The 26,842-nt window shown below is 40.4% G+C and overlaps 1 protein-coding gene and 1 pseudogene across 3 annotated transcripts in view; one reads left to right on the forward strand and one right to left on the reverse strand.

The window, feature by feature from the left end:
• GPC3 (glypican 3) overlaps positions 1-26,842 on the reverse strand; it is a 461,965-nt gene that overhangs the window by 114,545 nt on the left and 320,578 nt on the right. For all 3 annotated transcript variants that reach the window (XM_012001312.1, XM_012001313.1, XM_012001314.1), the window contains one exon: positions 9,434-9,554. In XM_012001312.1, the coding sequence (XP_011856702.1) occupies positions 9,434-9,554 (121 nt within the window). The remainder of the gene's footprint in view (positions 1-9,433; positions 9,555-26,842) is intronic.
• Positions 18,641-19,056, forward strand: LOC105554742 (annotated as a pseudogene).

The raw sequence follows: 26,842 nt of genomic DNA on the forward strand, positions 1-26,842 counted from the left end.
TCTGAGAAGTGATGACTTAGCAAAATAGGGACTATGAAAAAAAAATCTAGATCAACTTATTAAACAAGGAAAAGAAAACCATACTTAAGAAATTATCCAATAAGATCCAGTGTATATGAATAATAATGTAATCTTTATTTTGGATATTAATTAGAACTCTGTTGGAGACACTCCACTTAACAGTTGCTACGTAAAATCACTGTGGTCACTATCTAATGAAAGCACATAGTTAGGAATACAGAATTAATCTCCTTATTATCATTTTACCTTAACTGTGTACCAACACTGAGCCCATACAGAATTTGGAAACATTTCTTGCTATGTGTCAAATAAATTTACAGTTGAACGCTAGATCTCAAATAGCCATGGGATTAAAGGACCAAGACCAAATATTTGTGTGGGCCAGTTAACACAAGACTGCACCATATAGACAAGCTAGTTTAAGACAAAAGAGCTCAGCTCAGTACTTTGTTCTCATTGGATTTTGTTAGAATCCTAATGACATGGGCAAAGAAAACTCATATATGTTGGTCATCAGCTTCAAAGAAGCCACTTCTGGTTCACTAGTACTACAGCATGGGCCTTTAGCTATCACTTCAATAATGTTACCACCAAGCCATTCACATTCTCCCATTTGGTCTCCATTCTGACCCACAGTTCATTTTAGAAAGCAGCTGATGGGGACTGGAGGGCATGCTGTGACTTTCTTGTGTATTATAGATATTTAGTACCTCCATTGACCACTCAAATTAAGAAATGGCTCACATGGATTTAAGCCTTTAATGTTAGCTTTAAGGGCATCTAAGATTTTTGTTATTTTTGCAGTTGGACCCCTTTAAGTGAAATCTTACTTAGAAGACCAATATGTGAAGAAGATTTTTAAAAATGGAGCTGCTCTGGTTAAAATAGGAATGGGGGACTTAGAACAACCTCCACAGCACCTCTCCCACATTCCCTATGGAACACAATCTGAATACACTGCCCTAAACAACTGAGCTATCTGGCATAGAAGCCCACTGACTAATATGATGCTAATTTTGTCATTCTGGAAGGAGGAAGGAGGCACGAGATAAATTATTATAGGATGTCCAGGAAGGTGGAGGAGTTGAGATCCAGGGGATGAGACTGAAAGGATGACTGACCCTGAATGAGAACAGGAGCCTGAGTCAGACTCTGTGAGTGGGTAAAAGGCCATGAGCAACAGGTCTTGCTGATTCTGCCTTCCTTTGGTTCAGTGACCCCAGCAGAAACCTCCCCACCCGGTGCAACAACTGCCCAATGAGTTGAATGAGGCAGTTGGGCACTAAGGTATACTTGTTAGGCCCAAACCTACTTAATATCTAAAATAAGTGATAAATAATTAGGAAGTTCATGGTTCCTGCTGTACAGCCTTTTGTTCCAAAGGTGAACTTCCTAAGTATGGGCTTCTGCCATGATTTGGAGTACTTACTGTATAAGAAAATGTGTTTGTATATTTGCAAGCATGTTTGTATCAAGAGCCTTTGGAAGCAGAGCAAATGGCTGTATAGAATATTAACCTGTTTATTTCCCAGTCCCAGTGTTGTCATTTACTGGTAGTATGACTTTGGACAAGTCATTTCTCTCTCTTGGCTTTAACATCCTCTGTAAAATCAAAGGGTTAGACCCTATGATCCTGCACTTATGTAATTCTGTCCTTTAGCACAGACACTGGCTAATAGTGAATGTGAAAATTACCTTAAATGAAATCTAAATTCAGAAATAAGTTAAGGGCAGCAAAGGTTAAGTCCTTTGAATTGACTGATCAATCAATCAATTATATATATTGAGGGTCTACTTTGTATATGCTACTGTGTTAGGTGCCACGGGATACAAAGAATTAAATGTGCGATCCCACACTTAGGGAGCTTACAGTCTAGAAGCAAGATACATATTCATAAATATATCTCAGTTAATTTCTGAAATAGTATTTGAATACACACACATACATACACACACACTGATATACTTCATATAGCAAATGTTTGTAACTGCAAACCTTTTAGGGAACGAGTATTTGTAACTGTTTATTAAAAAGTATCAGCCAGGCACGGTGGCTCACACCTGTAATCCCAGCACTTTGGGAGGCTGAGGCAGGCACATCACCTGAGATTAGGAGTTGGAGACCAGCCTGGCCAACATGGTGAAACCCTGTCTCTACTAAAAATACAAAAATTAGCCAGGCATGGTGGTGGGCACCTGTAATCCCAGCTACTCAGGAGGCTGAGGCAGGAGAATTGCTTGAACCCGGGAGGTGGAGGTTGCAGTGAGCCAATATTGCACCACTGCATTCCAGCCTGAGTGACAGAGCGAGACTCCATCTCAAAAAAAAAAAAAAAAAAAAAAAGGTGTTGCATTTGGCCAGTGGGTAAATGTAAATAGAATAGGAGACCCTATGAATTTCATAGATAATTTAGATATGTATTTCTAAACTTCATAAACCTGGTAGTCTATATTGTTTGACAGAATTGTCTTTTCATATGTAGAACTTGCCTTTCCATTGCTAACACTTCCAATTAAAAATATTCTATGAAAGAATACAATAATGTAATGAGAAAAGTTCATGTATTTCCCTCCATTGCTCAATCAAGATGACCCCAACACTAATACCAACAACATTTTGGCTCGCCATTCCCGACTCATCTTCCATTTTTGAGTAATTTAATTTAATATGCAAGGACTAAAATACATGACCTAATTTAAGTATCTTTAATCCTGTGTATTCTAAATATAGCAAATAGTTCATTTTCAAGAAATTTAATATGAAATACTTGGGAATTCTTCTTGGTGCGGTGTTATTAAACTGTATATAATAATTAAGATATTAAAAACACATGCTCCCCAAAGCCACCAGACATTGTAATTATTTTTCAGGCTATTAAGCAAAGTGACAGAAGATTTTTTAATGATAAATCCCTTTTGGAGTATATCAGAGAATTTCCTTTTGCATCATGAAATAATGTTTAACTCCACAGAGTCTAAGTCTGGTATTTAAAAGACTAACTCACATTGTCCTTTTGTGACTCAGAAGTCATTCAGTGGCTCTTGTTAACATGCCATTGTAGGTACTCTGTCCTTCACACACACACACACACACACACACACACACACACACACACACACACACACACATTCTGGCTCCATATGGAAATAAAGGGCAATTACTAGAGTTCTGCCATGTCACTTGTATGTGAACAAGTAAGACAGAAACTGGGACATAACTCCATTTGGGAAGGTCTTTTACTTAAAGTTGACTTTCAAAAGGTTTCTCCTTTTACTTAGAAATTTTATATCAATATTGGCTTTTCTAGCAACCATTGCACTAGGCCACTGTTTTACAACTCTCACTCCTGTTATTGTGAGAAGACTATGAAAACAAGTTACCTGGAGTGTTTTCCATCATGTCTGAGATTCATTTCAAACATTTTTCTAAAATCACATGCTAAGGAATGTCCTGAGTGCTCCTTTGGCACTTAACAGCTTTACTAATTAACTTATTAAAAATTTTAACTTTCTATTTCAAAAGTTAGTGTCTTCATCGCACTAGAGTCTGCTAGGCATCTTAAAAATACTTTTCTGGTGTTTACAGAGGGGGATGGAAGTAGAGACATTTCAGTGTCTGTTCTAGATTTTTAAATTATCTTTGACCATTTAACATCATTCTATGAATTAGGACTCACTAGCAGAAAGTTCTTCTGCTATTTATAACTCAAACTCATGCCACAAAGTTCCTCTGTTTCCATACAATGTGGTGGTTAGTTTTCCAAGAATCTCACCAATTGAGATTTTGTAAACAATGTGCTTAATCTTTCATTGCTGCTGATTTTAGAGTTCGGCCATAGAAATGACCATATTTGGCACTTGAAAATTATCAGACCACAAATTAGGGAGTTTTTGTTATTTGTATTCTGCACATCTTTTCTATATAGATCTTCCTAATAGGTGTGCCATGTCTTGGTACAAGTAAAGGAAAGTGCACAGAGAATGAAATCAGTAGCTCTGGATTCTAGGTCTAGCTCTACTACTTACTGTATGGAAATCAGTAGACTTCTAATGCCCATGGTTTCTTCATCTGGGAATGTAAGTAACAATGCCTGCCTTGCTTTCCTCTCTGAGCTGCTACAAAGATCACATTATCTAATGGATAGGAAAGAGCTTTGCAAACTGAATTGTGCTATGTAAATATATGGCAGAATTATTATCATTCATATGGCATCACATGGTTAACATGATTCGAAAACAGGTCACCTATCTGGCCCTGGAGGAGGGAAACTTAGGGGTGATAAATGCAAAACTGTTTTTATAGTTTAATGTTTTCATAGCCTAATGAGAACAAGGCAGAACAGAAGAATTGGGTGGGGGGAAGGGCAAGTTTAAGTTGCATCTGCCCAGGCTGGAAGGCTGGTGGGAAGGGAACAACCTCTGAAAAGATGAGAGGTTACAAAGTGGAAAGGGGTGACCTGGGAACAGGGTGTTTTAAAAAGAGTGGCAGAGTGGAGAATAAAGTCACAAGACTTGTTCACAAGAGGGTGCTGGGTTAAAGCCTGACCTTGAGCCACAAATCATGGAATCACACGGCTGGAAGGAATCTTAAGAGGCCATCTCGTCCACTCCCCCACCATTCAGCAGGACATTTCAACCATCCCAAACAGATGAGACTTTATCTAACTTTGAATGAAAAGCTCTGACACCAAATGGGCAGGTATTGACTACTCTGGCTTCAACTGTTTACAACGGGCAGGAAAACAATTTCTGGTATTTCATTTGAACCTGAACTGAAATGGGGAAACAATAAATGGATAGATTTTTCTTGGGAACAATAACTCCTGTGGCAGTTTAGGGACTGCTAAATTAGCACTAACTATGTAACTACTCTTAAAGAGAGAGAAAAGTTAACAACAAAACTAGGTTAGGGGATAAATGTCCCACAGTATTATATGAGTAACGGTGTGTTGTGATCATTTTTGGTAATTGTGGAGTCTTCTCTCCATGTAGGAGCCTGGAGCAGAATGACACTAACAAAAACAAAACTTAGTTGTTGTTGTTGTTGTTGTTGTTTTAAAGCAATATGGCCTAGCAAATTCCAGGACTGACACTGAGGACGTAAAATAGTTCAATTCCTCTCCTAACACAAGACAATAAATTCTCACACAAATTAGAAACTGAAAAGGAAATAAAAAGGTCCTCATTTCTGATCGTGGGAATATTACACAGGAACTCTGGCTTGGAAGGAGGAGGGGAGAACATTCCACACCTGTAGGCCTTCCCAGGAAAGGCGCCTGAGCCTGGCCCTGAACCCATCCCCTCAAGGTTATACCATGGGACTATCAGTATGAAAATAATGTTACTTTATTCTCTTAGTGGGTATATTATTTCCAGAGCTATCAACAGTAACCATAACCTGCAAGGAGGCAGCTGAGAATTCCCAGGAAACAAAGTGAAAAGCTATTTTGGGATGTGCTCATAAATGGCCTAGCCATAGTTCATCTGGATGGACAAACATGGGGCATACATGCAGAGAGAGAGAGAGAGAGAGAGAGAGAGAGTGTGTGTGTGTGTGTGTGTGTGTGAGAGAGAGAAGGTCCTATGGTCACAGCTCTAGAAAATCATTATCCGTGTGTGTGTGTGTGTGTGTGAGAGAGAGAGAGAGAGAGAGAGAGAGAGAGAGAAAGTATCTCTGTATTAGCACACTATTATAGTTTTAATAGATGCAGCACCGAGCAAGGGGCTTAGGAAAATAACATCACATTCTCAGATTCACCACTCAATTACATGTGAACTTGGAAAGTTAACTTAATTCTACCTCCCTATCACCAAAGCTTTAGGCCGATTTAGTCAGGCATTCAGTGAATCCAGATGTTTGGCAGTATATAGGAAACATCTGGATAATTGACTGAGTTTTCAACTGAACTCACTGAATCTTTTGGCAGCATGTCTACGTTTACACAGCCACTGATGACTTTCTGCCTCAGTTTCTCTAACTATAAAAAGGACAAACATTATTTATCACTTACCTCCCCAAAAAACAGTGAAAATGAGATAAGGTTTAAGAGTAATAATGAGTTCTTGAAAAGATTCTGTCACAGTTTTATATCTTATATAATTCCAGGTTGGATTTTTTTTCTAAGCAGTTAGACCTTAGAACATGACATCACTTTGAAATATGGGTAAATGCTATACAAAGACAACACATTATCATTATCATCAACATCATCGACATCATCATGACTTTCTTCTTTATGACTTCCCTAAAGTGTCTCACTTTCAGATCGAATCATGGCCAAAATATGAATTTTATTTAAGGACTGAAAAAATGTGTTTCAGCTATATAAAGCAACACAGATGAGAAAAAAAATCAATGTGGGTGTTTGGAGTCCAACAATTTTAACAGCTCAACTGAAACAGGTAAAACTGGTTTATCAATGAGAATTAATTGGTTGCTCAATGGTATTTGTATAGAAACTGACAATGTTCACACACTTATTCATGGCCAGAGGTAGGAAAAAGGAATTGTAATAGCGACCTTTCTCTCTATGTACATCACCCTACCTGTCAGCCGGTTTCAGCTTTTCGTGGCTGAAAGTTAGAGGAGAGGGAAACAAGGAGACAACATGGGAGAGAAAGAAAGAGAAGAGATGCATTAAAGGGATCTATAAACATACAAAACTGGGGGAGAAGAATTAGACTGGCAGAAAGTACTGGAACTCCCTTTCAAACTCAAGTCCTGCCTATAGAGAAAATCCTAAACACAGTCCTCACAACTAACTGCCATATATTAAGTGCCTGTCATGCACATGCAATTACATATATCTGTGTGCATATTTTATATATATATATATATATAAAAATAAATATATATATATATATATAAAAATATATATACACACTGGAGTTTTTGATACCTTTACCATAATACCAATGAGAGAACTAAAGCTCAGAGAGGTTAACTGATTTACCCAAGGTTATATACCTAGTAAAATCTATAACTGAATTCAGATCCATTTGGATTCAAAGCCCATATTCTTTCTACTGTGCCCAAAGCCTTTGCTGAAAGGGCTTGCTATAAATACTTTTTAGTGACTGCCTGCTCATATAGAAGCCCACGTCTGATGCAGCTTTCCCATTTTCTAGGGTGGGGTCTGCGCACAGGTCTTCACTCTATCTTTCTTATGACTGCCCCTCCCTTGCTTGTCGTTACCTACTCAAACCCTACTCATCGCTTATGGCAGATCTTAACACTTGCCCCTCTCTGCAATCTTCCCACTAGCCTAATCATGCCACCCAAAACCAATGAGCAGCACTCCTCTTCAGGCTCTGTATCACAGGCTGCCCTTTATCTTTATTTAACCACTTCCTATGCTTGTGCTTCCTCTCCCAAGGATGCTGTGAGGACAGAGGACTAGACTTCCTTTGAATCCCCAAAATCCCTGGCACCTGGCTGAGTACATAGTAGGTAATCCTTAAGGTCTGTTGACACAAGGGACCTGTTGACAATACTCCTCATTTAGGATTAGGGACACAGTGATGGAAACTGAGATTTTGGCCTCACCAGTATTGGGGTCTAACCAGTTGAACATAGCCACCTAGACACATTTGGTTTGAGATAATTTGTACCACTGTCCCCAAGTGAAGTATATCATGCCCTCAACTCAGTAGTAAGTGTTTTACATTGTTTGTGCTCTGATCCCCTCAGAGATGCATTTTGAAATCATCACACTATATCTAGCAAGGCTTCATAGAACTTAGTGAAGTTGTACTTTCACACACACACACACAAAGGCTCAGTTAGGTAGACGCTGCCATTATCATTTGCTCAGCAGCACTATCAGCTATTTATTAAGTGCTCACTGAGTACAGAGTACTTTATTAGGCACCAGAGGAGTTTACACTCAAGCATGTCATCAATACTTTCACAATGCAATTGCAGTGAAAAAAATACTACTCTTAGAAAGCCCTTCTAAGTATTTTCTAAGACCCACAAAAATTTCACTGCTAAAATCCATATTTTAAAGACCCACAAAAATTTCACTGCTAAAATCCATATTTTAAAAACTCATGCCAATGTCTTTGTATAAAACCTCCGTTCTTGCATAAGGATTTCAGTTCCATTAAGTTCTTCCTAAACTATAAATAGAAGTCAGTGATGCCGGAGTCCTCCCACCCATGGATCATGGGGCAGGAACACTGTCACTCTGGTATATGCCTTTTTGGTGGCATTTTTATTGTGGCCACAAAGCAATCACAAGCAGATGGTACAACTAACTTCTATTTGTGTCTTGTTACTAAACTTCTTATGAGAGGAAAAACTATGTGTACAGGTCAAGGGAATCTGTGGGTGTCTCTGTGCATGGCAGTGAGTCAGAAGCTGGCAGGGATGCAGTGAAATTGGACTTCTCCTGTCTTGCTGGTGACAGTGAAAACTGATACATTCTCATTGAAAAGCAATTTGGATACATGCATTTAAATTGCTCATATCTTTTGACCCAATAACTTTAGCATGTTAAGAAAATAAGCTAAGATCAGGATAAAGCATTATATATGAGGAGGTACCTTTATTTATGATGGCAAAAAATTTGAAGCGACCTGTATATCCAGCAAAAGCATGCAGATTATGATGAATACTCAACAGAATATTATGCAGCCATAACAAATAATTAATATAAAGATTTGTGGGGACCAGGCATGGTGGCTCACACCTGTAGTCCTAGCACTTTGCGGGGCCAATGCAGTAGGATCGCTTGAGCCCAGGAGTTCGAGACCAGCCTGGGCAACATAGTGAGACCTCATCTCTACAAAAAAATTAAAAATTAGCCAGGTGTGATGGTGGATGCCTATAGTGCCAGCTACTTGGGAGGCTGAGACATGAGAATATCTTGAGCCTAGGAGGTCAAGACTGCAGTAAGTCACGATTGTGCCACTGTGCTCCAGCCTGGGCAACAGAGCAAGACTGTGTCTCAAAACAATACAATACAAAACAAAACAAAACAACAATAACAAAAAAATTTGTGACAATATGGAAAAGTGTTGCCAAGATAGTGTTAATTTTCAGAACTACAAATCACTTGTGGATTTCTGATTATGGAAAAAGTCTGTGTGAGTGTGCCTTTCTGGACAAATGTTAGACGAGAACATGTAAAAATGAAAACAGACGGGATAGAATAGTGCGATTGTGAGAAATATTTTTCCCTCTATTTTCTAAGATACCCCTCATATTGCAATATTGTCTTTATAATTTAAAAGCCGGGTGAAAAATGAAGGCCAGAAGTCCTTTTTAGCAGACAGACTATTTGAAGAAAATAATAGTGTCTTTTCTAAAAACCCAAGAATATAGTTTGAACAGTGGAAGCTGTCTCTCTCTCTCTTTCTCTCTGTCATTTCTACTTTTTATTATTTTTTTTTTTGACATTCCACATACCTGGTTAATGTGCTTCAATTTGTCAATAATTTGACTGACTACTGGCTCAGGGCCCTTCATTTTCAGCTCATGGAGATTGAACTGGTTTTTCATTCCATTCCTTGCCGCCTTTTGGCTGTATCTGTAAAGGTGAAGTTAAAGAAAAGGTTTGTCAAAGAAAGTCCCAAACAAAGGAAAAGCTGACTTTATTTGGCATCAACAGTCAGGCTGACCACAAGCTCATGAGACGACCTCATGGTGCAAAAGTAGACCATTCCACATAGTGTCTATTTACAGTAAGAAAACATTCATTCAACAATCAGCAATTATATTCAATATCCCTTTTCTTCCCTAGATGTTGGGGATACAACAATGAACAAGACAGACAAGGTCTGTGTGCGCTTATTGTGCTCTCAGTCTAGTGGGGAGTCTAGAAGAGTAAGGGCCAATGACAAGGCAGAGTGATTAGAGCTGTGCTGGGGGAGGTTCAAGGTCATGACAGTGAAGTACACAGAATGAACCTTCGCTGTGTGTAAGCCTTCTACTCATTTGAAGGAGAAAGATTCTTCCATATTCTTTACCTCTTCCTTCCCCTCTTCTTCCTCCTCCCACTGTTTCCTGTAGGCTATGGAGCTGGGTATCTATTCAGGAGACTTTCTCAAATCACTTGCACCATAAATTACACCTGTCAGCTTCCCTCTGCGTTCTCCATGAGAGGAGAGAACACTAGCCTGAGGGAAGATTTTAACGTGCTCCTGTAGTATAAACCATAGGCTTTACTCCAGAATTGAAGTTTCAGGGTAGCAATGGACATCCTCACCATCATGAGAAGGGTAACTACTTAAAGTACTAGGCAATTCTGCTTTCCAGTGTGGGGTTTTGCCAACTTCAACTGGGACAGTGATGCACAGATGAGGTGGTTTCCTTATTGCACCCATAGTTCCAGACCTCTACATAGAATTATTCCTCATTTTGCGAAACAAAGAAAACAAGAAACAGATGTCATTTATTCCTTCTGCTTTCATCATGTGGGAATACCAGAACACCATTGCCAAAAAGGGAAAAAGGTTTTGAGCTCTTTTTTACTTGCCCCTGATCCTGATAATGGAATGCTTTCTTAAAGAAATGAAAAGATTCCCAGGGCTTTTGCTCTCTCTTTATATACTTTTTTTTTCAATTACAATAGGGTAGCCAGGGTTATAAGGGTAAATTGATATCTATAATTCATATTTTAAATTATGAAATAATAATGTTCATTGTAAACAATTCAAGAAGTACAGAAATAAACAAGGCATAAAGTAAAAGTTGCCCCATCAATCTGTTTTTCCAAGAGTGGACCATGGTCAACAGTTTGATATACATGTAGAGGTTTTCACCTACATATACTAATGGGTAATTTTAACCAAAATTGGAATGATGTTACTCATACTGATTTGCAACTTTGTATCACTTAATATATATACTTTGGACTGGACTTGTAATCTCAGCACTTTGGGAGGCCAAGGCAGGAGGATTACTTGAGCCCAGGAGTTTGCGTACAGCCTGGACAACATGGTGAAACCCCATCTCTATAAAAAATACAAAAAATTAGCCAGGCGTTTTAGTAGAGACGGGGTTTCGCCATGTTGACCAGGCTGGTCTCGAACTCCTGACTTCAGGTGATCCATCCACCTTGGCCTCCTAAAGTGCTGGGATTACAGGTGTGAGCCACCATGCCTGGCCAACTTTTTGTAGAGACGGGGTCTCCCTATGTTGCCCAGACTGGTCTCAAACACCCGGGCTCAAGTGATCCTCCCGCCTCAGCCTCCCAAAGTGCTGAGATTACAGGCATGAGCCACAGTGCTCAGCACTTTTTTCTTTTGAATTATGACTCTAACATGATTTTCACTGCCACAGGTGGGGGTCCTCTGAGGTAGTTTGTGTGTTATCTCCACAGGGTGACAGGCTGTGTTCTGGAAGGATGTTCAGGATTGAATTTCAATTTTCAGTCACTCTCACTGGATTCCCAAACCAGCCTAGTTTGGGACAAGAGATTACAAAACACTCCTTAGAAACACTAACTCATCTCAACTAAAATAGGGAGTGAATGAACCTGGCATATTAAAGTGTTAATAATGACAAACTGAAAAATATAAAATAACCACAAAATAATGAGGCAGTCTCGATGGAATGGGCACATTTACCTGTGTGCCTCATTTTATGCAATGTAGGTATTTCAAAGAAGTTGTGTGTGAAATGAATTTCTGTGATCTAAATACTCTAAACAGGTCGAAGAAGCCTTGTTATTTAAAGAAATTCTGTAAGCACATCTTTTTAACTGAAAAAGTAAGGAAAGTCCTGCTTCACAAATCATTTAGTATATTTTGCTTAAAGTGAGGTACACTTGTATTAAACTAAGGAAAAACATCAGTGAATTGTGTTCTACTGTTTACATTATGTATAATTTCCAATGAGATAAGATAATGAAAAGCGAAGATGCCTAAACTGATTTGTGTTTAATTCAACACACAGCTCGATCTACCAACAAAGAGTTTTCATTTGGCATTTGCAAACAGATTATCATTTAGATGGCACCACCAAAGCAGCTTCAATGTTGCAACTTGAACGTCTTTAAAGAGACCACAATTTTATTTTAGGAATTAATTAGGTATCCACTTAAGGTAGGCATTAAGCATTTCTAATTCTAATTAATTGATTCTAAATGATCACTTTTTTAAAGCACAATCAAACTGTTTTGGTCCTATAAAAAATATGGTGGTTAATTGTGGCTTTAAAAAGCTGGACTACATTTTAATGCTCAAAGTAGAAGCTAAATATTTTGTAAAATGATAGTAATGCCCCAAAAAATGAAACTACATTTATGGTTTAGTGCCTCTATAATCTTGTTTATATCACCAAATACAAGTCACAACTGTCAACAACAACTACCAGCTGCCAAGTTGTTGGATGTTATGCTTGAGGAATGGGGGAAAGGAACACTTTTTGTATTTTTCTGGCTTTTGTCTCTGATAAGAAAGTGGAAACTTTGACAAAAATATTGAGTTGCAGTATTTTAATACAAAAAACAGAACTGCTTAAAATAAAACAATTAAGAAACCGAACCACTAAAAAAAAAAAAAAAAAAAAAAAAAAATTGCTGGGCGTGGTGGTGCACAACTTTGGAGGCTGAAGTGTTGAGCCCAGGAGATCAAGGCTGCAGTGAGCTGTGATCACACCACTGTGCTCTAGCCTGGGTGACAGAGTGAGACCCTGTTTCAAAACAAAAACTAAAACTAAATATATACTTTGGACATATTTTCATGTTAGGACACATGGAACTGTCTTGTTCTTATTCCTCTGTATGGCTCAATAATAACTTATTTATCCAATACCTTACTGATTAACAATAATTTGTAATATTTTGTTAATATAAACAATGCTGCAGAGAACATCCTCGTATACTGATTTTCACACATTTGCATTTACATCTATAAAGGATAAATTCATAGATTTGAGTCAATTTATATTTCTAATCCCAAATTATGAAGTACAAAGAATAATGAACACTACCATATTTTTGCACAGCACTTTACAAAGCAGTTTCATATCACTCAGCTCATTTGAACTTCTCAACCACACTGTGAAGTTGAGAGGTAGATAGGGCGTTATCTCTTTATTACTGAAAATTGCACAACTTCAGAAGATACTAATCTCGTTCTATTAGATGTCCCCGTCCATGATACAATGTATCTGCCAATATTAAGGACATACTTTGAAAAACATGCATGCTAACAGAGGAGGTCAGGAAATCTAGTTCTGACATTCATAATTAAATGTCATCCTCTGAGAAGGAAAATATTTTGTAGCAAAGATGCTGAAGAGTACATTTGATTGCATTTCTTCTAAAATGATAGCTTAACACATTCAGATTATTTAACTTTAAAAGTTAATTCGTGAATACACAGATCACCAATCATCAAATACCAATTGCCTTTGGGGGCTGTTTTAAAGAGACATAAAGGAACATTCTTTATCTGTTGGGAATCAACTCACTACTAGCCTCCTCTTTTATGTTCATATAATGTGGTCTGTTTAAATATCATCCACCTTCTGATGATACTACCAACTCCATCTTCTCTTCTTTAACTCCTACTGATGCCTGAAGCAGAGACCCTATTTGCAGATAAAGAGGTAAGGTTCATTATAAATCTTCTGAAATGAACTTCAGGAATGTGTCCCTAGAGACATATCCTTGGTCTTTTTTATATCAAAGCTTGCCAGCCACTTTTATGTCCACTCCTATAAAACAAGCGTCTTCCTGAAGCTACTTATTCTCATTGGAATAGTGTAAAGACATCTGCCAACTTAGCGATTTTGCCCCGTACTCCAGCTTCCAAAACTATTATAAATATTAAATCAAATTAGTCCCACAGCTGATCCTTTGTGGTCCTACTGTATTAATTCCTGCCATTCAGAAAAGTGCCCCTTTAGCTATGTATTTTTTAAAATTTCTTATCTCCCAGCCATGGATAAAGAGCCAGGACTAAACACTGCTCCCTGATCCCACAGTGACTCCATTTTTAAAAGACAGTTTTGGGTTCAAAAGCTTGCCAAACTTTTTGAAAGTTGAAATAGCATCTACTGTTCTGCTCTATCCATGTGCTATTTAAATCCTCAAAGGACTCTCACAAATTAAGCATGGATTCTGGTTACAGAAGTGTTGGGAATAGCTGCCCTGTGTCTTAGGCCTAAAACTTGCCATTATTGCATCTACTTCACAAGGCAGTAACCAAAAGTCCTGGTCCAACTGATGCTTATAGTCGCTTAAGTTTAGTGGCACTATTTAAAAACTCTGTGTTCTTGCACTATCCTTTAGGTATCTTGATACTTCTCCCACAGCTCTCAATACTTTTTTGCTTCTCATGTCTCTATCCTTTGCTCCTTAGCCAGACAAAATATTGAACCAAATTTTAAAAGTAATGAGTGTTAGAATGAAATACTATGAGCACATTAATAGGGCAAAGTAGATCTGTATGTGTTGATACGGCATCAAGTACGAGATACATTATAACAGATAGAAGTAGCAGCATCCGCGGTGAAAATGGGTCTACATTTGCATTACTCTTATACACTCTATACATGTTCAAATATGCCCAGAAAAATTTTAGATGGATACATAAGAAAATGATAAGAGCAGTCACTTTCAGTGAGTGAGAATAGGGAGATGCTAGTGAAATCTTATTTTTTTTATATCCTTCTATATTTTAAAATATTTTTTACCATGACCGTTTTTAATCTTTATAATAGTTTAATATATAATGAATGAGATTTTATATAGTCGTTAATTAAAATGTTTTTCCAGCTTTCTTGAGGTAGAATTGATAAAAGTTAAATACATGTACACTTCCAATATGATGTTTTGACATATGTACTCATTATGAAGCAATTATGCCAAACCAGCTAATTAACCTATTCATCACCTCATATAATTATCTTTATTTTTGTGGTAAGAACATTTAAGAACTACTCTCTTAGTGAATCTCAAATATACAATATAATATTCTTTAATATAGTCACCATATTATACATTATATTAACAGGCATTAGTTGTTTTAAAGGCAAAAGAGAATAAAACAATAGAAAAACAAAAAGTGGGCCCGACTCACATGCACATCTCAGGGCCTCTGGGAAATCCTTCCTGTTAATAAGAGTTATGTTGGCCATCACCAATGTCCTTCCTCAAAGGTGCTTTCTTATGACAGAACACATATTTGGGGCAATGTTCACAATGTCACCCTTGAGTTTCTTCAGACCTTAGGTAGTTGACACCAGGTCACAAACTCAACTTTGCTAGGTTAAACATAGCCCACATTGGCTGGGTGTGGTGGCTCATGCCTATAATTCCAGTACTCTGGGAGGTCAGGGTAGGCAGATCGTTTGAGTCCAGGAGTTTGAGACTTACCTGGGCAACATGGTGAAGCCCCATCTTCACAAAAGACACAAAAATGAGCCACGCATGGTGGCGTGTGCATGTAGTCCCAGTCCAAGCTACCCAGGAAGCTCAGCTGGGAGGATCACTTAAGCCTGGGAGGTGGGGGTTGCAGTGAGTCAAGATCAAACCACTGCACTCCAGCCTGGATGACAGAGTGAAACCTTGTCTCTCTTGTTCTCTCTCTCTATATATATATATCCCATATATTTTATTTTATTTTTTTTTATTTTTGAGACGGAGTCTCGCTCTGTTGCCCAGGCTGGAGTGCAGTGGCTGGATCTCAGCTCACTGCAAGCTCCGCCTCCCGGGTTTACGCCATTCTCCTGCCTCAGCCTCCCGAGTAGCTGGAACTACAGGTGCCCACCACCACGCCCGGCTAGTTTTTTGTAGTTTTTAGTAGAGACGGGGTTTTCACCGTGTTAGCCAGGATGGTCTTGATCTCCCAACTTCATGATCTGCCCGCCCACCTCGGCCTCCCAAAGTGCTGGGATTATAGGCATGAGCCACCATGCCCGGCCCTATTTTCTACTCTTCAGTGAGGTAACTCCAACCTACCTATTTCAAAAAGACAGTATATCAGTGAGGATGTGAACATGAATGTAAATTATCAGTTGTATCCTCCCTCAAAACAGAGGCAAAGAAGTTATTCAAGTTCTCACTACCTTTTCCTGTAGATGCCTGAAGTCCTCACCTGATGAGAATTGAGGGCCTCCCTGAACCACCCTGAGTCATGGTGACCTCACTGCCCTCGCATTGAAATGTATTGTGGGCACTGCCCTGAGTTGCTAGTGCTCCTTTTACGTATATTCCATTTGCCACTCCATGTACTCTGTGAGGTCTTTGAAGGCAGAGGTTTGGTTAGTTGTTTTTGGTTTTGTTTTTTTAAATCACCCAAAGCACCTCATGGTACTTATACTGTCAGTTACTGAGTGCTTTCTCTGTGCCAGATACTGTTCGAAGCACTGAAGAAAAAGAAAACATGTACTTAATCCTCCTGACTACCCTATTGGCAGCTGTTTTTGCTGCTGCTGAGGCACAGAGAAGGTAAGTCACTTGCCTAAAGTCACAGCTTGTCTGCAGCAGAGCTGGAGTGTGAACTTTAAGAATCCATCTCCAGTTGTGTGGGTTCTTAACCACTATGCTGGTCTTGCTTCCTTAGAGAGAAACAATGTCAACTAAATATTTGACATTTCCTCACCACCCCGCTCCATTGCTTCCTTGTAGGAAACAATGGATGAGCTGCTTATAATGGTCTACAAGACTCCCAGCAGCATTGCCAAAAAGCTCTCTTGGCCTACTCAGCAAGATTACTGGACTTGCCCTTTAAGAGCCACTGGAGAGAGCCCTGTGTGTGGGGTTTCTTCTCTTACACAGAGATCTGACAGTATGGCTATTTAATAGCCATACTTTGGGAGGCCATGGTGGGCAGGCCAAGGCTATTCAGTGACATACTTGTGTTCTTGGGAGACAAGGTGTTGAAGTTAGAGAAATAAATAATCCACCACCATCACCATCCATGCGACTAGACACATACCAAAGACTATTTAAAGATTTCAAATGCCTAAGGACAACAGGAAAACAAATACAGGATAACAATGTCTTAGTGCATCCCTGCCTTTGTCACCTTGGCTACAGCAAGGAAACATGTGTGATGTGCCCCTGGGGAATTTCATGTAACATGCATGCGTGCTCTGAGCTTCAAGCCCAGAGGGAAGTCAATCGGTGAAGGGTGCCTCGGCAGCTTTGCATTAATTCATTAATTCAGCATTTCATTTTCTCAGGCTAGCTCTGTGCCACTGGAGCACGTGGTTCATGACAGGCCTTGAATGAGGAGGAGCCAGCGTGGCCCCAATTCTTCTTATCCACAGACTGCTCAGAGTGTATCAGGAATGGGGACACTGTTGGCCATGGGGGATTGTAATGATGGGTTAGCTACTTAGTAATACTCATCTGTAATTAAATTAATTGTCCTCCTCTGCAAAATGCTGCTTCTCTACTGAAGCTTTGACATGGTTCTGGCAATGAATACTAGCAAGTGGAGGAGGAAAAATAAACTGAGAGATGTTCCTACATCCCAAATCTAATATTTTCTTAACTGGACATGCTATGTAGCATGTTAGAAGTGTTACCTTACATGCGGCATCTTCTTTATCCGGTTTGGTATCTGTTTAGCACAAAAATGACTGTCATAATACTAAGAAAATCCTATTTGTGAAGTGAAAAGGGGGACATGCTTCTGTTCAGGAAGATTGTTAGGGATTGGGGAGGGGGTTGGGGAGAGAGGGAAAAAACCTGCGCAAAAGCCATAAAGAGAAAAGGAACCTCATTAAAACAGGACATCTGGGCATGCTTGTCTTGGGACAGTTGAAGCAAAGAGAGCACTTGTAGGAGAGGAATAGAGTCAAACAAGCGTAAAATAGGCGATCTTTTCTTCTCATTTCTGTTCTGGCTGAGGCAGCAATGGCGTAGTGGAAGGAAATCAACAAATTCAAATGTAGATCATTTGAAATGGAAGCACTCTCAGAGATCATCTGGTCCAATCCACTCACTGTGTAGATGAAGAATCTGATACCCAGACAGGGTTTTGTAACAACACATACATTTAGTATCACAAGTCCCACATTTAGAAGAAATCCCTTTCCTTAAAAGGTCCCTCAAGCAGATCTTGCTGATTTTTGACACTTGCTAGTACTGATTTAGGACAAGGGAACTGCTAGAAAAGTCACTTTCCTTCTTCCCTTAAGTATCAGAATGGTTCCAAGTGCTTGAGAGCCAATCAGAAGGACTAGGTCCCCACCAAAAAAAATTTGATTTCACAAAAGTTTAATACGCTGCCCAGCTATACATGGCTAAAAATAAGTTAGAGATCTCACATTCTCAGAGCGCCATCTTATGGACAAGCTTCAGTATTGCACATAATCCCTAACTTCACCTGTTTCTTTGGAACCCATTCTAGTCACAATAATCACTGTGGGAAAAACTGGATAATTTAAAGAGCATAAATAGCTTTAAAGACAAACCATAAAACAGGGTAGAAAAACCATCCTATTAAGAGGCCTAAGAAAATGTCCTTTTCTTTATCCATGATACAGTGTTAATTTACATAAATGCATGGTAAAATAAAGCAAAGATGAAAAGAGCTGAGATTTGTAAATGTGCTTAATAAAGACAGAAACAATTAGCTTCTCTTTATTTATGCACATATCTAAATAAAAATGTCTTTCTCCTTCCTGGCTGTCCGAGGATAGACAGCCATCATGAACAACATGGTAACTATCTGAACTACAAAGTTCATGACCAACCGACTACTTCAGGGGAAACAAATGGTCATTGGTGTCCTTCACCCCAGGAAGGTAACAGTGCCTAAGACAGAAATTTAAGAGTGCCTAAGACAGGAAAAACTAGCCAAAATACACAAGACCACACCAGATATCATCTTTGTATTTGGATTCAGAACTCATTTTGGTGGTGGCAAGACAACTGGCTTTGGCATGATTTATGATTCCCTGGATTATGCAAAGAAAAATGAACCCAAACATAGACTTTCAAGACATGGCCTGTATGAGAAGAAAAAGACTCAGGAAAGCAAGGAAAGGAACGCAAGAACCCAATAAAGAAAGTCAGGGGGACTGCAAAGGCCAATGTTGGTGCTGGCAAAAAGCTGAAGGAGTAAAGGGCTGCAATGATGTTATCTGCGGCCGTTGTGGATTTTTCATGAAAGCATTTATAAACTAAAAATTTTCATGTGAAAAAAATGTCTTTCATAATTGTTTGCATAGCAGTACTACTTCAGAGCCAATGTTAAGCTAGGAGGGTGCTAGAAACAGATATATCCACTTTACTCCAAGAAGTACCTGTGTTCTCCAACAACAGCCTTTCAGAAATTACAAGTAGATTTCAGTAGAAAGGAAGCAAAATCTAGGAAAGAAACCCAGGGGATGTAAGCCTATTTCCTTCTTTTTCTTTTTTTTTTTATTATACTTTAAGTGTGCCGGTTTATTACATATGTATACATGGCCATATTGGTTTGCTGCACCCGTTAACTCATCATTTACATTAGGTATTTCTCCTAATGCTATCCCTCCCCCATCCCCCCATCCCATGTCAGGCCCCGGTGTGTGATGTTCCCCGCCCTGTGTCCAAGTGTTCTCATTGTTCAATTCCCACCTACGAGTGAGAGCATGCGGTGTTTGGTGATGTAAATCTATTTCTGTATCTCAGTTAGTAGCCATTAGCTATATGAGAATAACTGCATTAGAATTCATTTACAGCGCAGTCTCCAACCTTACTTTGAGGAGGGACTAAAAGATTTGTCTCAGTACATAATCAGGAAGCCACTGAAACCCAGAGAAGCAAATAATATTTTTCAGATGGTGAGGAAAGAGTGAGAAGTTAGTATCACCCACTACAAGGAGAAGAGTCTGTGGCTGTGGGGAACAGTCCTCCAGCAGAAAGGGGAAGGTAATGAGAAAATGCTTGAGATGAGGTCACCTGAATGTTACTCTGAAGAAACCAACTTTGCAGAAGAGGCTAGAGATAAAGAGAGAGAAAAGTAAATAAGCACAGCAAAAGTGATTCTTGTGAGAATTGCAAGCTAGGCAGAGCCCAAAGTGTATGCAAGCTGGTGAGAACTAAACGTGGCGGTCAGGACACTAGGCCAGAGCAGTGTCTCTCTGATGGCTGTCCTTGAGGGGAACATACAAATGAGGAGAGGACTCCAACTGTGTTTAAAAACAGAGAAAGAAAAAGGTGTAATTCAAAGCTCAATAATCGGGGGTGGGGAATAACAGAACAAGGAGGTGTGGTAGAGACTTCTTATTCAATCACCCCAAACTCATTTACCAAGTCCTTCTAGTCCAGAGAACTAGGACCAGACATTTTCTTGTTCTACTCAAGTTAAACCAAAAGGACATGATCTTTACCTGGTGTTTGTTTGGTTGTTTGTTTTTAAGATGGAGTCTCACTCTGTCTCCCAGGCTGGAGGTGCAATGGCGCGATGTCAGCTCACTGCAACCTCTGCCTCCCAGGTTCAAGCAATTCTCTGCCCCAACCTCCCAAGTAGCTGGGATTACAGGCACATACCACCATGCCTGGCTAATTTTTGTATTTTTAGTAGAGACAGGGTTTCACCATCTTGGCCAGGCTGGTCTTGAACTCCTGACCTCATGACCCACCTGCCTCGGCCTCCCAAAGTGCTGGGATTACAGGCGTGAGCCACCGCACCCGGCCTCTTTACCCATTTTTAAGTTATATTTTAATTGATGAAAATATCAGGGTTGGAAAGGACCTTTGAAGTCATTCAGCCCAATGTTCTCCTCTTACAGAGGGGCAAACCGAGGCCCAGAGGCCAAACAACAGCAACTGAAGTTATTATTGGCATCACTGCTAGGGAGACAGGAATGAAGCTGTTACCTCCCCCAAACAGAATAGCAAAGAACAAGGGGGCAAGGAACTAGTCACATACCTCAGCAACATGAGGGCATTGTATGAAGGTCACTGAAGTTCAAAATAATGACCAATAATTGTTGTAAGACATTAAGTTCAGTTAGGCAGTCATAGTTTACTGAGGCAGCAAGTACATAATACATTTTAGAGAGACAGAGTTATGTGATGGAAAGAGCACTGGCCTTGGAGTCAGAGACATGGGTTCAAAGCTGGTGCCCCCACCTGCTGTGTGACTTTTGACAAATAATTAAACCTTGCTGAACTAGAGTTTCCTCATCTATAAAATAGGAATAATGCCACCTGCACTGTTTTGAGAATTGATATAATGAATTTTAGCAAATTGAGATAACATGTGCTTAAAACAATGCCAGGCACATAGAAAGTTCTATATGAGGGCTGCTGTTATTATTTTTATCACATGAAAGCACCACACACAGAATCTCAAATGCAGTAGATGTTCAATAAATGTTATTTGAGAAGAATCTCCTGCTAGGCATGGTGGCTCACACCTGTAATCCCAGCACTTTGGGAGGCAGAGGTGGGCGGATTGCTTGAGTCCGGGAGTTCGAGACCAGCCTGGGCAACATAGGGTGACCTCGTTTCTACATAGCTTAAAAACAAATTAGCCAGGCATGGTGGCCCATGCCTGTGGTCCCAGCTACTTGGGAGGTTGAGGCAAGAGGAGCACTTGAGCCCAGGAGGTTGAGGCTGCAGTTAGTTATGTTGGTGCCACTGTACTCCAGCCTGGGTGGAGTACAGGAAAATCGGTCTCTAAAAAAATCAAAATAAAAAATAAAAAAAGAGCTTCCTGAGAGAGAAGAAATAAACCTTGCAACGAATAGCCAAGGGAAGCTTCAAATCCCTTCATCCCCACATTGAGAACTTAAGAAACGGAAGAGTATCAGTTCTCTTATTTTTGTCCTCAGTAAAGTATGGGTCAAGGCATGAGTAGGAATGGTTTATCATCAGGGAAAATGGGCAAGGGAAAAAGCACTGGAACTTTCTTTGCCATTGCGATTGAGCAATGATGTGTGAATGGCTGGCACTAAGCATTTAAGCCTAGCTGAGAGGAAGTTTTTAGCAGAGGTGCCCTCCCAAACCTTCCAGGAGACAGGGCATCATCTGAAGGGGAAATGATCAGAAAGGACTTCAAATGGTTCGAAATTAATTTTAGTTCACAGAAGAACTAATCATTCACCTGTGGCCCAGGGCAGCCCTCCAAAGTTTCCCGAGTGACCAGTTTTGGGCGTCAGAAGCCTGTTCCCCTCCCTCCTTCTCCCACAGTTCATATTCCTCCTCTCAGTGACAGAAAATATTCTGCTTCCACTTTGGATAACTGTCACAAGTAACGAATTAGATGACTCTTGAAAATGCCCACATGCTTTTTCAAATCTGTCTGTTCAGAATGCTGCTTTGTTTGTCTCCGGTCCCTGCAGGGCCCACAATAAACATCCATTCTTTAATGCGGTGATCTTCAAATTGAAGAACAGGACTCTCAAAGTCCACCTAAACAATCACTCTTAACTGACTCCAGACACGTTTGGGAGAGAGGCAAGTCTGAAACCAGAAAAAGTGCGCCTGGTGGGTTTTTTTCTTGTGTGGCATTTCTAGAATATGCAGTAAACAGAGAAAAGACTCCTCAGTGTTCTTTTGGATGTCTGGCTGAACTGTGGTTAATAAATTGCCAACTATCAGCCTCAAAAAACAAACTGTTTTCATGCAAATAGGTACTACCGATACACTTGAAAAGAAAGCTAAACATTCCTGCCACTGTTTTCTGTCAGCTCCTCTGGCCTTAGCCACAGTCACTTCCAGGCCTCAAACCTTCAACCTGCGTAATTAGCCCTACCCAGATCCCGAGCCAGTAGTGACAAGGGCAGGAAGGTGTTAGTTTAACTGACTCACCTGTCAGGCCCCAGGCTCTAGAATTAGTTTTGTTCCTCCAAGCCAGTATTTCATGTTTTTTTGAGTGAGCCCCGGGTGTTCAGGTATGACTTCCTCTTGCCAGCTGTGTTTTCCTGGGCAAAACTCTGTCCTGGGGCTCTTGTCTGTATTCATTTCTAGGCCCACTCCCTTACCCAGTACCTGGCACCCAGTATGCACTCAATAAATGTCTATTGAACTGACCTGAGATAAAAGGCCTCATCCAATGCTCAGTTTGTGTGATGGAGACTCTAAACTATTCTGCCTAATCCTTGTCAACCTGTTGTCCCTGAGGCCTTTCCCCCAAATCTGCAGCCACTGACTGAGGACCTACGTTACACTGGGCCCTTCGATGTAAACCTGTCAATGTGTCCCACCTGCCAGATCACACCATTTTAGAAACCAGGGGTAACCTAGAGAACAGCAGAGTTCCTTTTCTATACTCCACTGAGTGTCATCATCTATTCTACACTTACCTATTAAGCATCTACATAGCCCTGTTCTCAACCACAGAACATTAGTAGTTGGAGGTCCTGAATTTTCCAATGTTCTGGCCCACTAATTCCAGTCTGGACTTCATGAACCAGAATTTAGTTTCTGCCTTGGCAAATCTGGTCTTCAGAAAAGGAAACATCCAACTGATGACTATGTTGGATTCCCACTGCAAACTGGTGATTGAGAGTGTGTGGCCGTATTGCTTCATGAGACATCTATACAGCCACACCATCCTACATCACAAAATCCAGAGTGCTGGCACAAGGGGGCTGCCGTGGTTGGTGGGAGGGAAAAGAGACTACCAAGAATAAGGTAGCTAAGTGTTAGATTTGTCCAAGAACACTGGCTGGTCTTGTCTGCAGAGAGTAGAACTCCTCTTTCTATAGTCTTCCTAAACTTATGTCCAGAGTTTGAGAACCAAGGCTGCAGCAAGAGCCCTGAAGCAGCAGAAAGAAACATATTCACCAAGTCTTTGCCTGGTGGAAGCACGTGGCCATGGTGGGCATGGGCAGAGACACTGGCACAGGGGAAAGAGCCTATCTCTGCCAGTGTCCATATGTCAGGACAGCTCTGCACTTGGCAGGCCCAAGCCTTGCCCCACCACTCTCAAGTTGCCAGCAATAACATAACACGAAAGAATAACAAAGGGGGAGAAAAGGTGAACTGAAGTGTAAACTACCCCCACTCCAACTGCCCTGTTAGCTGCAGGTGCCCTTCACTGCTCAACTCTTTGCACCTGCTTTCCTGCTAGAACAAGTGGTCTATTGTGTGAGGCCGTACACATGGAGGTGCTAAGCAAACAAGAAATGACTCTTCTGATCATAAAGTAGATGGGATTCCAGGAAAACTTTACTAAGCCAAATAAAAGTGATTGTAAAGCACTTGGTAAAATATAAACTGCTGCATAAATACTTAATAAAAGCTCACAGCCATGTACACAAGGACAACTAGGTCAAAATTTACCCAAGCTCTCTAGCCTGGAGGGTGTTGGAAAGGGTGAAAATTGTCTGTCTCCCGTTGGTTTTCTTAACCACTTTGTATTACTTTGCTCTTACCTGCCCTTCAGCCCTTGGCACTCCCCCGATGTCTCTCTCCTGTCACTGATATATCTCTGTGGTTAGAGGGCTTCTAATTTTCATTCTGGACAGTTGTGTCAAATATTATTGGGAGCAACAGACACTGAATTCCATATTTTTTTTCTGTTCAGAAGCCCCATTGGAGTTATGCAGTGCTATGGGGGAAACATTTTCTTTAAGGTTTAATTATGTGAGTTTCACCCAAAACTCTCCAACATTAGAAATTGAGAACAACAACTCTGACATCTCAAACAGCCAACCTACCTGCTCCCCTGTAGCTCCAATAATACCTGGAGGAGTAAAATGAAGAGTTCACCGCGGTCCTCATGAGAATGATTATACCCTGGGGCTCCTTTTGAATCACTTTCACTTTGGTCTACTTAGGAAGGCATCAAATTCAAAGTCATTAAGGTGGCTTTATGGTGTTCCCTTTCCTTTCACATTCCCTCCCCCATCAAATATCTTTGTTATAGGATCTCATAGCCCATTAGAGGTGGAAAGTGCTTTAGAGGTGATTTTGTCAAATTCCTTTATTTTACAAGTAAAAGAAAAAACAGAAGTGCAGTGACTTGTGCAAGGTCACACAACAAGTTCACAGTAGAGCTAGGACTCAGGTTGGACTCTCAGCCTAGGACAAAGGTTTTTTGTTTGTTTGTTTGTTTGCAAGGACTCCAAAGCGCCACAGGGGATGCACAGGCAATGACTTTATTATCAGGGGCATGTGAGTATGGGAGATTAAATGGAGAATTAATCTCAGAGGCAGGTGAACGCCATTTTCTAGCAAGGGGTTGAAATATCTCTAAGAAGAACTCCTTCTTCCAGGGGATGCCGCCTTATAGACTTGAGAGGACATGAGAGCAGAGAAGCATGGTATAAGAGGCAGGAAATGTGCGTCTACTCTCATGGACCAAGACTGGGCAGGGAACAAGGGAAGGATAGGGTATAGCATTATAGGCCAGAGAAAAGCTGGACAGAACACTCATTCCAGGTCTGCTGGATGAAGAGATTAAACCAAGCTGAGGTCAGGATTTCCACCAAGAATAGGAAGAAGGTGAGAAGGCTTTAAACCCTGCAGGAGAGAAGCCAGGCATTTGACAGGCAGGACAGTGCTGTGGGTAAGGGATGGATTGGATGGGTTTGAAGCCCATCTTGCTGTGGCCTTTGGTAATTTGCTCAATGTCATCAGTAGAATCAGTAAAGTGTAGGTAATAATATTGTCCGCTTCAAAAGGCTGTTGTTGAGAATTAGTCAATGCATACAAACTGCCTAGCATATTGTGTGGCACTTGGGAACTTCCACAGAATGGTTAGTTATTACTATTATTAGCCACTCTACTGTTTGAGTCCTGCTTTCTGAAGTCCCACTGTACCCTTAGACAGAATTTAAGAGAGCAAAGGGAAGAGGACAGTGATCAAAATGCATCAGGGAGGAAAAGGTAAGAGGAGTTAAAAAGCGAAGACAGAGAAACCAACAGAATGTGTGAGCTGCAGCTCTCGCAGCTCTCCTCCACCCCTTCAATGTATGTAAACCCCCATGACTGCATCTTTTCCCTATATTTTGTAGCTGTAAGAGTCATAGGTACCGATAGGTAACCAACCACCCCAGTTTGCTGGGACTGAGGGGTTTCCTAGGACTTGGCAAAAGTCTAAACCTGGAAAGTCCTAGGCAACCTGGAAAAAGTTGATCACTGTAGGGGCCAGAGGGTGTTTGCTTGTTGCTGTTATTTGTTTTAACCAGAGAGCAGGGCACTGCTGCTAGATGCTATCCACTGGGGTTTGAAAAAGCTGGGTTATCCAGAAGCCATGTATAGGATTTTTTAATGGTATTTTCTTCATGCCTATAAATGAAAAAAAAAAATAGGAGTTTCTTAAATAGATAAGTTTCTCCAGGGGAACATTAGCCAATTTGAGGAGGATGGTCTTTAGCAGGACAGTCACACAGCAATAGCCTCATTATCAATGATTCCTATTTGTATGCTTTGATTCTCTGACACATGCTATCTTTCTCCAAGTTCAATTCCCAGCATTGTTATTATATGTGCTTGAAAGTAATAAAACTGCATTTACTTTAAAATGATCTGTCACTCAGACTTTTCATTAATTTAAACTGATGCTACCAATCTCTCAAAGTATTTCCTTATCCAGGGCCAACTGGTTTAATTCAGCATCATGGACTGATTTGTTTAAAAATAAAATTCGTGGGGATAGGTGGATTTGCTTAAAAATTTTTTAGGCCGAGCGCTGTGGCTCAAGCCTGTAATCCCAGCACTTTGGGAGGCTGAGATGGGCGGATCATGAGGTCAGGAGATTGAGACCATCCTGACTAATGTGGTGAAACCCCGTCTCTACTAAAAAAATACAAAAAACTAGCCGGGTGAGGTGGCAGGCGCCTGTAGTCCCAGCTACTTGGGAGGCTGAGGCAGGAGAATGGCGTAAACCTGGGAGGCGGAGCTTGCAGTGAGCTGAGATCCAGCCACTGCACTCCAGCCTGGGCGATAGAGCAAGACTCTGTCTCAAAAAA

Source organism: Mandrillus leucophaeus, unplaced genomic scaffold (genome assembly GCF_000951045.1).
Source record: "Mandrillus leucophaeus isolate KB7577 unplaced genomic scaffold, Mleu.le_1.0 Scaffold659, whole genome shotgun sequence".
NCBI lineage: Eukaryota > Metazoa > Chordata > Mammalia > Primates > Cercopithecidae > Mandrillus > Mandrillus leucophaeus.